Genomic DNA, 15,171 nt, shown 5'->3' with positions numbered 1-15,171 from the left:
AGTGTGTTTAGTTAGGGTGTGTTTAGTTAGGGTGTGTTTAGTTAGGGTGTGTTTAGTTAGGAGTGTGTTTAGTTAGGAGTGTGTTTAGTTAGGAGTGTGTTTAGTTAGAGTGTGTTTAGTTAGGGTGTGTTTAGTTAGGGTGTGTTTAGTTAGGAGTGTGTTTAGTTAGGGTGTGTTTAGTTAGGAGTGTGTTTAGTTAGGGTGTGTTTAGTTAGGGTGTGTTTAGTTAGGGTGTGTTTAGTTAGGAGTGTGTTTAGTTAGGAGTGTGTTTAGTTAGGGTGTGTTTAGTTAGGAGTGTGTTTAGTTAGGAGTGTGTTTAGTTAGGGTGTGTTTAGTTAGGAGTGTGTTTAGTTAGGAGTGTGTTTAGTTAGGAGTGTGTTTAGTTAGGAGTGCGTTTAGTTAGGAGTGTGTTTAGTTAGGAGTGTGTTTAGTTAGGAGTGTGTTTAGTTTGGGTGTGTTTAGTTTGGGTGTGTTTAGTTAGGAGTGTGTTTAGTTAGGGTGTGTTTAGTTAGGGTGTGTTTAGTTAGGAGTGTGTTTAGTTAGGGTGTGTTTGGTTAGAGTTAGGAGTGTGTTTAGTTGAGGTGTGTTTGAAGGGAATCCCTGTCTGCTCTGCCTTTTTTAATCAGTTATTTTGAAGGTCACTCACTCCTATTGTTTGAAAGACACCCTATTATATAGTAGTAAACCAACGGGGTACTAGATATGTAGGTAGAGTGTGTGACTGTGACTGTGTGTGTACTAGTGGAACCTCCCCAATCCCTCCCTAAATCACCCCTCACCAATTCCTGGAATGGACCAGCCCTCATTTGCATAAGTTGTCTGTGACAGAGTAGTTAAGCGAGCTGCAAGGTAAAGGGTCAGAGGAGGAGGAGGAGGAGTGTATGTCGACTACAGAGCATATGAACAGAGACTGGTGCTGTGGACTCACAGGTCTATACTGAGACACTACTGACTACCGGAGTCTATACTACAGGACTACGGACACACTACTGAAACTACTGGACTGTTGAACTGAATCTGAAACTGAACAGCATCATGTATTGCGCTTCCTATCCTGTCTCTGCCGGGACCACCAGCAATAACCTGATGTATTGCTACGTCAAATCGGTGAGTGTGTTCCCACTCTAGATAAAAACGTGTGCACCGGTCTGCATACTGTCTTTGTGAATGATTGGATGTAATTAGATGTTCTCCTATTATCTCTCCTTCTTTTGATATTTACTATTGCAGGGGGCATTCAACTTTTACCCTACAAGGTCCAGAGCCTGCTGCTTTTCTGTTCTACTTGATAATCAATTTCACCCACCTGGTGTCCCAGGTCTAAATCAGTCCCTGATTAGAGGGGGAACAATGAAAAAATGCAGTGGCACTGGCTTGGAGGGCCAGAGTTGAGTTTGAAGGTCCTATAGGAATATAAACTAACAGAGGTCTCTACATGGTTCTTTTTAATTGATATACTCTCCGTTATCTTGATATACTCTCTGTTATCTTGATATACTCTCCGTTATCTTGATATACTCTCCGTTATCTTGATATACACTCCGTTATCGTGATATACTTTCCGTTATCTTGATATACTCCCCGTTATGTTGATATACTCTCCATTATCTTGATATACACTCCGTTATCTTGATATACTCCCCGTTATCTTGATATACTCTCCGTTATCGTGATATACTCTCCGTTATCTTGATATACTCTCCGTTATCTTGATATACTTTCCGTTATCTTGATATACTCTCTGTTATTGTGATATACTCCCCGTTATCGTGATATACTCTCCGTTATCTTGATATACTCTCTGTTATCTTGATATACTCTCGGTTATCTTGATATACTCTCCGTTATCTTGATATACTCTCCGTTATCTTGATATACTCTCTGTTATCGTGATATACTTTCCGTTATCTTGATATACTCCCCGTTATCTTGATATACTCTCCGTTATCGTGATATACTCTCCGTTATCGTGATATACTCTCCGTTATCGTGATATACTCTCTGTTATCTTGATATACACTCCGTTATCTTGATATATTCTCCATTATTGTGATATACTCTCCGTTATCGTGATATACTCTCCGTTATCTTGATATACACTCCGTTATCTTGATATACACTCCGTTATCTTGATATACTCTCCGTTATCTTGATATACTCTCCATGATCTATTCTCTGTCACGTGTTATCTTCATTATCCTCATATACACATAAGACATGGAATAAGGCATAGATCATTTAAATACATTATCAATATGTTCACTATCGATGTAATAACACCTTATCGTAGAATAGTACAGTATTGACGCATCAAAGTAAACCTACTCTATCCACTGTGTGTACTAGCTAGTCCTTCATCTGTTTCTATTTCATTGTAATTTATCATACCAGGGAGTCCATGCAGACTACATTCTATACCAGTACAGGAACAGACCCTTTGATATACAGTTACCCAAAAGTTATTGCAGCAACCATGTGTTTGAGTGTTTTATGGGTTAGGAATGGGCACATATGGCTGAGTGTGTGTCTGGGAAGGGATATTACTGTATGGTGAGTGGGATTGGGACTCTGTGTGCTATTCAGTCAGTGTTGTCGGTGTTTATTCATTCATTTTAGGAAAGTTCCCAAGTTTATGAATTTCGATTTACAAATTATTTCGATTTCTTTGATCATGCAGTTCTTTAATGCATACTGAAGTGACATTGACCATTTTTCTCTTGGCTGTGTGGTCAGTGAGTTCAGTAACGCGCATCAATGATCAATACCCTGTGTTAATGATCAATACCCTGTGTTAATGATCAATACCCTGTGTTAATGATCAAGATCTCTCTTTCAGTTCAGACAGACCTGAGAACACAACACATATCATTCTCGTTTTTTACCGTCTACCATTTTTTGACGTGAAGCAGATTGCTGCTCTGATCTCTATTTGATTTAACCCGTAGTCTGATTTAACACTGGTCCCTATACGGATCATTATCAGGCGCTATCAAAGACTGCTTTGATCTCTGGGAGAGTAACTAACTAGAACCAGACGTTCGTACTAGACGCAGACGGGCAAATTGACTGCATGTGGCTAGAGTTGGATGTGGTGTTACTATAGAGCAGAGGCAAATTGAATAGTTGGTCAATATTACACTCATTTAAATCTTCCTGTATATGATTGAAAGTATACATTTCAAGTCCAAAATGTGGTCTTGTCCTCTTTTATTGTCTTCATAATATATTTAAGCCATTTAGTTTTTGTTGCTGTCAGAGACGCTAACGTAACACAGAACTATTTAGTTTTTGTTGCTATCAGAGACGCTAACGTAACACAGAACTATGAACATGTCTCATATACTATGTGTCTGTCTTCCTTCAGTTGTGTTCTTCACATATGGAGAGTCTCTAATCTTTAGTGATGCCGTTATTGATGGTTCGTAAATCAATGCGGTAGTAAAAGAGAACACCATGTTGACGGTTTATGTATGCATGTTTCAGGGTGTGTGTCGGGGGGGGATTTATTCGGGGGACAGCGGGGGGACAGCGAGGGTGTGCTGGGCCGGGGGTGTGGCCATTATTAACGGGTCGCCTACTACGTCCAAGGAGTGAGCGAGTGTGTGTGTGTGTGTGTGTGTGTGTATTACTAACGGGTTGCCTGCTCCGTCCTATAGTAAGGAGGACAATTGGCTTTATCCTGTACCATATGCTACCCACGGAGGTTCAGACAGGGCTTGTGTGTGTGTGTGTGTGTGTGTGTGTGTGTGTGTGTGTGTGTGTGTGTGTGTGTGTGTGTGTGTGTGTGTGTGTGTGAAACAGGGTTGGTGACGGCAGGGGCTCCTATATTTGGCCTGTTCCCACTATCACCACAGGACTCGTACCAGCCAGGGTTACGGCTAGAGTTGTGTGTGTGTGGGAAGGGGGTTGTGTGTGTGGGGGGAGGGGAGTTGTGTGTGTGGGGGGAGGGGAGTTGTGTGTATGGTGTGTGTGATCATATTCAACAGAGTCTTTAAGTGGCCAGTCTGCTTTACAGTGCGTTGTCGTCGGGGTAACAATGGTGGGTGTGTAGGTGGGTGTGTATTGCATTTGTAAGACATCCTACAATGATACTGTAGTTCATTCTCATTTTTTATTATAATAAAAAGTATTATTATATTATAATTTCCCTGGCAGTTATTTTCTAGGTGATACAAAGTATCATATCCCATTACAACTGTGGTCCTTTGGTGTGGTCCTGTGGTGAGATCCTGTGGTCAGACCCGCTGGTGTGGTCCTGTGGTGTGGTCCTGTGGTGTGGTCCTGTGGTCAGATCCTGTGGTCAGATCCTGTGGTGTGATCCTGTGGTGTAGTCCTGTGGTGTGGTCCTGTGGTGTGATCCTGTGGTAAGATCCTGTGGTGTGGTCCTGTGGTGTAGTCCTGTGGTGTGGTCCTGTGGTCAGATCCTGTGGTGTGGTCCTGTGGTGTGGTCCTGTGGTGAGATACTGTGGTGTGGTCCTGTGGTCAGATCCTGTGGTGTGGTCCTGTGGTGTGGTCCTGTGGTGAGATACTGTGGTGTGGTCCTGTGGTGAGATACTGTGGTGTGGTCCTGTGGTGAGATACTGTGGTGTGGTCCTGTGGTGTGGTCCTGTGGTGAGATACTGTGGTGTGGTCCTGTGGTGTGGTCCTGTGGTGTGGTCCTGTGGTGAGATACTGTGGTGTGGTCCTGTGGTCAGATCCTGTGGTGTGGTCCTGTGGTGTGGTCCTGTGGTGAGATACTGTGGTGTGGGCCTGTGGTGAGATACTGTGGTGTGGTCCTGTGGTGTGGTCCTGTGGTGAGATACTGTGGTGTGGTCCTGTGGTGTGGTCCTGTGGTGAGATACTGTGGTGTGGTCCTGTGGTGTGGTCCTGTGGTGAGATACTGTGGTGTGGTCCTGTGGTCAGATCCTATGGTGTGGTCCTGTGGAGTGGTCCTGTGGTGAGATACTGTGGTGTGGTCCTGTGGTCAGATCCTGTGGTGTGGTCCTGTGGTGTGGTCCTGTGGTGAGATACTGTGGTGTGGTCCTGTGGTGAGATACTGTGGTGTGGTCCTGTGGTGAGATACTGTGGTGTGGTCCTGTGGTGTGGTCCTGTGGTGAGATACTGTGGTGTGGTCCTGTGGTGTGGTCCTGTGGTGAGATACTGTGGTGTGATCCTGTGGTCAGATCCTGTGGTGTGGTCCTGTGGTGAGATACTGTGGTCAGATCCTGTGGTGTGGTCCTGTGGTGAGATACTGTGGTCAGATCCTGTGGTGTGGTCCTGTGGTGAGATACTGTGGTCAGATCCTATGGTGTGGTCCTGTGGTGTGGTCCTGTGGTGTGGTCCTGTGGTCAGATCCTGTGGTGTGGTCCTGTGGTCAGATCCTGTGGTGTGGTCCTGTGGTGAGATACTGTGGTCAGATCCTGTGGTGTGGTCCTGTGGTGTGGTCCTGTGGTGTGGTCCTGTGGTGTGGTCCTGTGGTCAGATCCTGTGGTCAGATCCTGTGGTGAGATACTGTGGTGTGGTCCTGTGGTCAGATCCTGTGGTGTGGTCCTGTGGTGTGGTCCTGTGGTCAGATCCTGTGGTGTGGTCCGGCTGTCTGAAGAGGATGTATCCAATATGATTCTGCAGCGGTTTCCACATGGAAATCTATCTATCCCTCCCTCCCTCCCTCCCTCCAGGGCTGTGCAGTGATGGGGAGGAAATGCTGTTCCCTAAACCCGGATAAGGAGGTGCATGGATCACCCAGTTTAGGGATTAACACAATAGCTCTAAATCTGCTCCAATCAACACACTGATTGTGTGTACTGTACTGTATACTGTAGTGTACTGGCATGCACTGTAGTATTCTGTAGTGTACTGTAATGTACTGTAGTGTACTGTAGTATTCTGTCAAATAGCCCTTACACAGCCTGGAGGTATGTTGGGTCCTGTTGAAAAACAAATGATCGTCTCACTAAGTGCAAACCAGATGGGATGGTGTATCGCTGCAGAATTCTGTGGTAGCCATGGTGATTAAGTGTGCCTTGAATTCTAAATAAATCACAGACAGTGTCACCAGCAAAGCACACCCATACCATCACAACTCCTCCTCCATGCTTCACGGTAGGAACCACACACGTAGAGATCATCCGTTCACCTACTCTGCGTTTCACAAAGACACAGCGGTTGGAATCAATTGTGGAACTGATTGTGTGTACTGTACTGTATACTGTAGTGTACTGGCATGCACTGTAGTATTCTGTAGTGTACTGTAATGTACTGTAGTGTACTGTAGTATTCTGTCAAATAGCCCTTACACAGCCTGGAGGTATGTTGGGTCCTGTTGAAAAACAAATGATCGTCTCACTAAGTGCAAACCAGATGGGATGGTGTATCGCTGCAGAATTCTGTGGTAGCCATGGTGATTAAGTGTGCCTTGAATTCTAAATAAATCACAGACAGTGTCACCAGCAAAGCACACCCATACCATCACAACTCCTCCTCCATGCTTCACGGTAGGAACCACACACGTAGAGATCATCCGTTCACCTACTCTATTTGGACTCATCAGACCCCCCCCCCCTCTTCTTCTCAGGTTTACGATCAATCTCCAAGTCACCATGACCTCAACCCTGACTCCTCCTCACACCCCTCCTCCTGTGGCGAACAACAGGGGATTAACAGTTCACCTGACATGTGGAACTCCAACGGAATGAACCAGGCTGGCTATGGAGGAACAGGAGGGGCTTCAGCCCACCAATCAGGAAGCTACAGTAACCTGCAACCGTCACACAATCACCTGGTAAGTTTTTAGTTAATTTGGCATATGATAAAAACATAGTACATTTTACTCACCAGAGCTCTTATATTAAAAAGAAAGTTTGGGACAAATATGTAAAAATGTACTGTATATACGGTGAGTGTACAAAACATTAGGAACACCTTTCTAATATTGAGTTGCACCTCCCCCTTTTGTCGTCAGAACAGCCTCAATTCATCAGGTCATGGCCTCTACAAGGTGTTGAAAGTGTTCCACAGGGATGCTGGCCCATGTTGACTCCAATGCTTCCACACAGTTGTGTCAAGTTGGCTGGATGTCCTTTAGGTGGTGGACCATTCTTGATAGACACAAGAAACTGTTGAGTGTGAAAAACCCAGCAGCGTTGCAGTTCTTGACACACTCAAACCGGTGTGCCTGGCACCTACTACCATACCCCGTTCAAAGGCACTTAAATCTTTTGTCTTGCCCATTCACCCTCTGAATAGCACATATACACAATCCATGTCTCAGTAGTCTCAAGGATTATAAGTCCTTCTTTAACCTGTCTCCTCCCCTTCATCTACACTGATTGAAGTGGATGTAACAAGTGACATCAATAAGGGATCATAGCTTTCACCTGGATTCACCTTGTCAGTCTATGTCATGGAAAGAGCAGATGTTCATAATGTTTTGTCCACTCAGTGTATATGTACTGTACTCTGCTGCACCGTCACCAAGACAAATGTAACACGTGTATGTGTTTGATTGCTTTGCAGGTCTATTCTCCCCATTCAGTCTCACCTGTAGAGGTGAACAGGGGTCTTCCTCCTATGTCTACCTTCCACCGTAACAACCCTGCTTCATCTCACTCCCTGTCAGTCAACAGCTCAGAGAACAGCACAGGAAACCCGTCTACAGGATGGTCTCAGACCGGAGCAACCCTGGGGAAAGCACTGGCTTCCGTATGTACTGGGACTACTTACAAAGCCAACTTCAAAGTGAAACCACAATGATCAATAGGGAAATGTCCCTATTAAAAACCACTGTGTATTATTTGGGCCGTGCTGCTGGACTGTTTATTGGCCATCTGTCCAACCAGGAAAATATTATTAAGTCAGCTCGGGTTATGAGCCATGCTACAAGGCCTGAGGTGGTGGTTATAAAACCACACAGAGAAATTACAAGTTGCGCTTTTAAAATGTTGCATTGTGTTGTTACTCACGGTCCTCTATCCCTCCTCTACCCCTCCTCTATCCCTCCCCCTCCTCCATCCCTCCCCCTCCTCAACCCCTCCTCTATCCCTCCCCCTCCTCTATCCCTCCCCCTCCTCTACCCCTCTATCCCTCCCCTCCTCTATCCCTCCCCCTCCTCAACCCCTCCTCTATTCCTCCTCTATCCCTCCCCCTCCTCTATCCCTCCCTCTCCTCTACCCCTCTATCCCTCCCCCTCCTCAACCCCTCCTCTATTCCTCCTCTATCCCTCCCCCTCCTCTATTCCTCCTCTATCCCTCCCCTCCTTAACCCCTCCTCTATTCCTCCTCTACCCCTCCTCTATCCCTCCTCAACCCCTCCTCTATCCCTCCTCTACCCCTCCTCTATCCCTCCTCTACCCCTCCTCTATCCCTCCTCTATCCCTCCTCTACCCCTCCTCTATCCCCCCTCCTCTATCCCCCCCTCCTCTATTCCTCCTCTACCCCTCCTCTATCCCCCCCTCCTCTATCCCTCCTCTACCCCTCCCCTCCTCTATCCCTCCTCTATCCCTCCTCTACCCCTCCTCTCCCTCTACCCCTCCTCTATCCCTCCTCTACCCCTCCCCTCCTCTATCCCTCCTCTATCCCCTCCCTCTCCTCTATCCCTCCTCTATCCCTCTACTCTCCTCTATCCCTCCTCTATCCCCTCCTCTATCCCTCCTCTCCCTCCTCTATCCCTCCTCTATCCCTCCCCTTCCCCTCCCTATCCCTCCTCTATCCCTCCTCTATCCCTCCTCCTCCTCTATCCCTCCTCTATCCCCTCCTCCTCCCTCCTCTATCCCTCCTCCTCTATCCCTCCTCTATCCCCCCCTCCTCTACCCCCCCTCCCTCCCTCCTCTATCCCCCCCTCCTCTGTCCCTCCCTCCTCTATCCCTCCCCTATCCCTCCCTCTCCTCTATCCCTCCTCTATCCCTCCCCTTCCCTATCCCTCCTCTATCCCTCCTCCTCCTCTATCCTTCCTCTATCCCTCCTCTATCCCCCTCCTCTACCCCTCCCCTCCTCTATCCCCCCTCCTCTGTCCTTCCTCTATCCCTCCTCTACCCCTCCCCTCCTCTATCCCTCCTCTACCCCTCCCCTCCTCTACCCCTCCTCTACCCCTCCCCTCCTCTATTCCTCCTCTATCCCTCCTCTATTCCCTCCTCTATCCCCCTCCTCTGTCCTTCCTCTATCCCTCCTCTACCCCTCCCCTCCTCTATCCCTCCTCTACCCCTCCCCTCCTCTATCCCTCCTCTATTCCTCCTCTACCCCTCCTCTACCCCTCCCCTCCTCTACCCCTCCTCTACCCCCTCCCCTCCTCTATTTCTCCTCTATCCCTCCTCTACCCCTCCTCTATCCCTCCTCTATTCCTCTAACTCTCCCCTATCCCTCCTCTACCCCTCCTCTATCCCCCACCTCTACCCCTCCTCTATCCCTCCCCCTCCTCTATCCCTCCTCTATCCCTCCTCTATCCCTCCTCTATCCCTCATCTCCCCCTGCTCTATCCCTCCTCTCCCCCTCCTCTGTCCTTCCTCTACCCCTCCTCTATCTCCCCCTCATCTTCTTCTTCTACTCCTCTGTCTGTATTCAGATGTATTCACCTGACTACACTAGCAGCAGTGAAAACTCCTCCACACCAGAGAGGTCTCCATCTCCACACACAGGGTCTGCAACGGGTCCCCCAGCTAACCAGGCCTCTCTCTCGTCCAGCTACCAGGCCTCACCTATATCACTGGTAAGGACATGGAGCTCTGTGACACATCTTTGTTTGATAAGTTTTGATAGGTCACGAAGAATGTTCAAATACTGTACCCACACATTCTATCATTGATTTTTGTCTGCTGGAGTCACATTTTATCTAAATGCTGCTGTCTTTGAATTGATCCAACTCATCAAATACATAAACTCAGCAACAACAAAAAAGAAACGTCCCTTTTTCAGGACCCTGTCTTTCAAAGATAATTCATAAAAATCCAAATAACTTCACAGATCTTCATTGTAAAGGGTTTAAACACTGTTTCCCCATGCTTGATCAATGAACCATAAACAATGAATGAACATGCACCTGTGGAACGGTCGTTAAGACACTAACAGCTTACAGATGGTAGGCAATTAAGGTCACAGTTATGAAAACTTAGGACACTAAAGAGGCCTTTCTACTGACTCTGAAAAACACTAAAAGAAAGATCCTCAGGGTCCCTGCTCATCTGCGCAAAAGTGCCTTAGGCATGCTGCAAGGAGGCATGAGGACTGCAGATGTGGCCAGGGCAATAAATTGCAATGTCCGTACTGTGAGATGCCTAAGACAGCGCTACATGGAGACAGGACGGACAGCTGATTGTCCTCGCAGTGGCAGACCACGTGTAACAACACCTGCACAGGATCGGTACATCCGAACATCACACCTGTGGGACAGGTACAGGATGGCAACAACAACTCCATCAGTGCAATAGGCTGAGAGAGGCTGGACTGAGGGCTTGTAGGCCTGTTGTCTGGTGAGGACCTGCCTTACATCACAGGCAACAACGTCGCCTATGGGCACAAACCCACCGTCGCTGGACCAGACAGGACTGACAAAAAGTGCTCTTCACTGACGAGTAGAGGTTTTGTCTCACCAGGGGTGATGGTCGAATTTGCGTTTATCGGCGAAGGAATGAGCGTTACACCGAGGCCTGCACTCTGTCCGGGAACTTGCAGGTGCCTTGGTGGAAGAGTGGGGTAACATCTCACAGCAAGAACTGGCAAATCTGGTGCAATCCATGAGGAGGAGATGCACTGCAGTACTTAATGCAGCTGGTGGCCACACCAGATACTGACTATTACTTTTGATTTTGACCCCCCCTTTGTTCAGGGACACATTATTCCATTTCTGTTAGTCACACGTCTGTGGAACTTGTTCAGTTTATGTTTCAGTTGTTGAATCTTGTTATGTTCATACAAATATTTACACATGTTAAGTTTGCTGAAAATAAATGCAGTTGACAGTGAGAGGATGTTTCTTTTTTTGCTGAGTTTATCTTATTATATTATAGCCTCAAGCACTGCAATGTTTCATTCTCAGCATGATAATAACACCCCCCCTCTCTCTCCTCTCCCCCTCTCTCTCTCTCTCTCTCTCTCTCTCTCTCTCTCTCTCTCTCCTCTCCTCTCCTCTCTCTCTCTCTCTCTCTCTCTCTCTCTCCTCTCCTCTCCTCTCCTCTCCTCTCCTCTCCTCTCCTCTCCTCTCCTCTCCTCTCCTCTCCTCTCCTCTCCTCTCCTCTCCTCTCCTCTCCTCTCCTCTCCTCTCCTCTCCTCTCCTCTCCTCTCCTCTCCTCTCCTCTCCTCTCCTCTCCTCTCCTCTCCTCTCCTCTCCTCTCCTCTCTTCTCCTCTCTAGTCTCAGTTGGAGGATCGTCTAGACAGACTGGATGATGTGATCTATGTGCTGCGTAACCATGCGGCAGGACCCATCCCCAGCCTGCCCTCTGACATCCACAGCCTGTTAAACCAGGCTAACCTTGGACACAGACCCACCATGGCACATGACACAGCCATGGTGAGACCCATTCATTTCTTTGTGAAAGGGTTTCAGGTTGTGTCTGTTTTATGTATGGGAAGCGTGTAGGGAAAGGCTATTGGCCACTGTGTGTGCAGGGTGTGTGTGTGTGTGTGTGTGTGTGTGTGTGTGTGTGTGTGTGTGTGTGTGTGTGTGTGTGTGTGTGTGTGTGTGTGTGTGTGTGTGTGTGTGTGTGTGTGTGTGTGTGTGTGTGTGTGTGTGTGTGTGTGTGTGTGTGTGTGCAATGTTGGGTAGGTTACTTTCTAAATGTAATCCGTTACTAGTTACCAGTCCAAAATTGTAATCAGTAATGTAACTTTTGGATTACCCAAACTCAGTAACTTTCAGTTACTTTTGGCTTACATTCCCCTTAACAGGCATTAGAAGTCAAACAGGATCCATTAAAATCATCTGGTTTGTTGTCATAGTGACTTGACTTGTGGTCAGTCTCAGGTGGAAAAAACTTCTGTTTTTTTCAATGCTGAATTGAATGTCATTGAGAAAACAGAAAACAGCAATCTCTGTGTGTCTGTGTGTGTACCCTGCCACCACGGCTCTACAAATCACACCAGACACACTCCAGCTATGGTATGCGTATTTTCCACATGTCATTTCGACATATTTTCCATAAATCAAATCCAATTGTATTTGTCACATGCGCCTAATACAACAGGTGTAGACCTTACCGTGAAATGCTTACTGACAAGCCCTTAACCAACAATGCAGTTCAAGAAATAGAGTTAATAAAATATTTACTGGATGTCAGGAAGCTTGGCCCCAGGGATGTACTGGGCCATACGCACTACCCTCTGTAGTGCCTTATGGTCCAATGCCGAGCAGTTTCATACCAGGCGATGATGCAACCAGTCAGGATGTTTCGATGGTGCAGTTGTATAACTTTTTAAGGATCTGGGGACCCATGCCAAATCTTTTCAGTGTCCTAAGGGGGAAAATGTGTTGTCGTGCCCTCTTCACGACTGTCTTGATGTGTTTGGACCATGATCATTTGTTGGTGATGTAGACGCCAAGAAACTTGAAACTCTCGACCCGCTCCACTACAGCCCTGTCGATGTTAATTGTGGGCTGTTCATCCCTCCTTTTCCTGTCATCCACGATCAGCTTTGTTTTGCTCAGATTGAGGGAGAGCTTGTTGTCCTGGAACCACACTGCCAGGTCTCTGACCTCCTCCCTATAGGCTGTCTCATCGTTGTCGGTGATCAGGCCTTCCACTGTTGTGTTGTCAGCAAACTTAATGATGGTGTTAGAGTCATGCTTGGCCACGCAGTCGTGGTTGAACAGGGAGTACAGGAGGGGACTAAGCACGCACCCCTGAGGGGCCCCAGTGTTGAGGATCAGCGTGGCAGATGTGTTGTTGCCTATCCTTACAGACTCGGTCAGGGAGAGGTTGAAAATGTCAGTGAAGACACTTGCCGGTTGGTCAGTGCATGCTCTGAGTACACGTCCTGGTAATCCATCTGGCCCCGTGGCCTTGTGGATGTTGACCTGTTTAAAGGTCTTGCTCACATCGGCTATGGAGAGTGTGATCACACAGTTGTTTGGAACAGCTGGTGCTCTCATGCATGCTTCAGTGTTGCTTGCCTCGAAGCAAGCATAAAAGGCATTTAGCTCGTCTGGTAGGCTTGTGTCACTGGGCAGCTCGCGGCTGGGTTTCCCTTTGTAGTCCGTAATAGTTTGCAAGCCCGGCCATATCCAATGAGCTTCAGAGCCGGTGTAGTAGGATTCAATCTTATTCCTGTAATGACGCTTTGCCTGGTTCGTTTGAGGGCATAGCAGGATTTCTTATAAGCGTCCGGATTAGTGTCCCGCTCTTTGAAAGCGGCAACTCTAGCCTTTAGCTCGGTGCGGACGTTGCCGGTAATCCATGGCTTCTGGTTGGGATATGTACGCACGGTTACTGTGGGGACGACTTCATAGATGCACTTATTGATGAAGCCGTTGACTGAGGTGGTATACTCCTCAATGTCATTGGATGAATTCCGGAACATATTCCAGTTTGTGCAAGCAAAATAGTCCTGTAGCATAGCATCCGTGTCATCTGACCACTCCCTTATTGAGCGAGTCACTGGTACTTCTTGCTTTACTTTTTTCTTGTAAGCAGGAATCACGAGGATAGAGTTATGGTTAGATTTGCCAAATGGAGGGCGAGGAAGAGCTTTGTGTGTGTGTGGAGTAAAGGTGTTCTAGAGTTATTTTTCCTCTGGTTGTACATATAACATGTTGGTAGAAATTAGGAAAAACGGATTTAAGTATGCTTGCATTAAAGTCCCCGGCCACTAGGAGAGCCACTTCTAGATGAGCATTTTCTTGTTTGCTTATGGTCTTATACAGCTCGTTGAGTGCGGTCTTAGTGCCAGCATCGGTTTGTGGTGGTAAATAGACGGCTATGAATAATATAGATGAGAACTCTCTTGGTAGATAGTGTGGTCGACAGCTTATCATGAGGTATTCTACCTCAGGCGAGCAATACCTTGAGACTTCTTTAATATTAGACATCGCGCACCAGCAGTTATTGACAAATAGACATACATCCCCACCCCTCGTCTTACCAGCCAGTTCTATATTATCCATGTCGTCGTTCAGCTACGACTCTGTGAAACATAAGATATTACAGTTTTTAATGTCCCGTTGGTAGGATAGTCTCGAACAGAGATCATCCAGTTTATTCTCCTGCGATTGCACATTGGCCAATAGAACGAATGGTAGAGGAAGGTTACCCACTCGCCGACCAATTCTCACAAGACACCCCGACCTCCGCCCCCTGTATTTCCGTCTTTTCTTCACGCAAATGGCAGGGATTTGGGTCTCGGGGAGGTAGTATATCCTTCGCGTCGGATTCATTCAAGAAAAAAATCTTTGTCCAGTTCAAGGTGAGTAATCGCTGTTCTGATATCCAGAAGCTCTTTTTGGTCATAACAGATGGTAGCATTATGTACAAAATATGTTACAATGTGAAAAAACAAACAAAATAGCACAGTTGGTTAGGAGCACGTAAAACGGCAGCCATCCCCTCCGGCGTCATTATCCTAACGGGAGGGTTAGTGTTCGGGAAATAGAGAACAATGGTGAACGCCACATTTAATTTCATTTGCTGTGGTCTGAAAAGTCTATCTATGCGTGGATACTGACCAGGTAACGATATGGACAGGGGGAAGGGGAATGCTTCCACCATGGCACTTACATAGCACTGTCAGACCTGGATTCAAATAGCATTTGTTTTACTCTCAAATATTTGAACTGTGCTTGATTGATAATTGCCTGGTATAGTAGAGCCAATAGAACGGTTTCCAAAAAAGTGAAAACCCTGCCAATCTGGTACTCCAGACAGACTCAATCAAATATGCTCAAAGTGTTTGAAAGAAAACAAATACTTTTTGAACCCAGGTCTGATCAGTGTGTTAGACCTAGTCTTTTGTTTGTGGTGATTGAATCCAGACAGAGGAGAGAGTAATGGAAGTAAGCCTACATTACATTCAGCGGATATGAACCTGTTTAATCCCTAGGAGGATTATTCAATTAATTCAGTCACTTTTTTTTTTTCCAGGGATATGTGTCAGTTAAAAATGAATAATTCCTGAAAGAAATTAATATTTGACCTTTATTTAACTAGGCAAGTCAGTTAAGAACAAATACTTATTTACAATGACGGCCTACTGGTGAACAGTGGATTAACTGCC

At 46.6% G+C, this 15,171-nt stretch overlaps 1 protein-coding gene across 2 annotated transcripts in view; it reads left to right on the top strand.

The window, feature by feature from the left end:
• Positions 1-820: 820 nt before the first annotated feature.
• Positions 821-15,171, top strand: part of LOC106584736 (transcription factor 12) — a 21,287-nt gene continuing 6,936 nt past the window's right edge. For both annotated transcript variants that reach the window (XM_014170273.2, XM_014170272.2), the window contains exons 1-5: positions 821-1,107; positions 6,554-6,760; positions 7,495-7,680; positions 9,535-9,678; positions 11,318-11,476. In XM_014170273.2, coding sequence (XP_014025748.1) covers positions 1,036-1,107; positions 6,554-6,760; positions 7,495-7,680; positions 9,535-9,678; positions 11,318-11,476 — 768 coding nt within the window. In that variant the 5' untranslated portion in view covers positions 821-1,035. The remainder of the gene's footprint in view (positions 1,108-6,553; positions 6,761-7,494; positions 7,681-9,534; positions 9,679-11,317; positions 11,477-15,171) is intronic.

This window comes from Salmo salar, chromosome ssa23, assembly GCF_905237065.1.
Source record: "Salmo salar chromosome ssa23, Ssal_v3.1, whole genome shotgun sequence".
Taxonomy (NCBI): Eukaryota; Metazoa; Chordata; class Actinopteri; order Salmoniformes; family Salmonidae; genus Salmo; species Salmo salar.
Note: the sequence above shows the minus strand (reverse complement) of the source record. Positions and strands in the feature narration are given on the sequence as shown.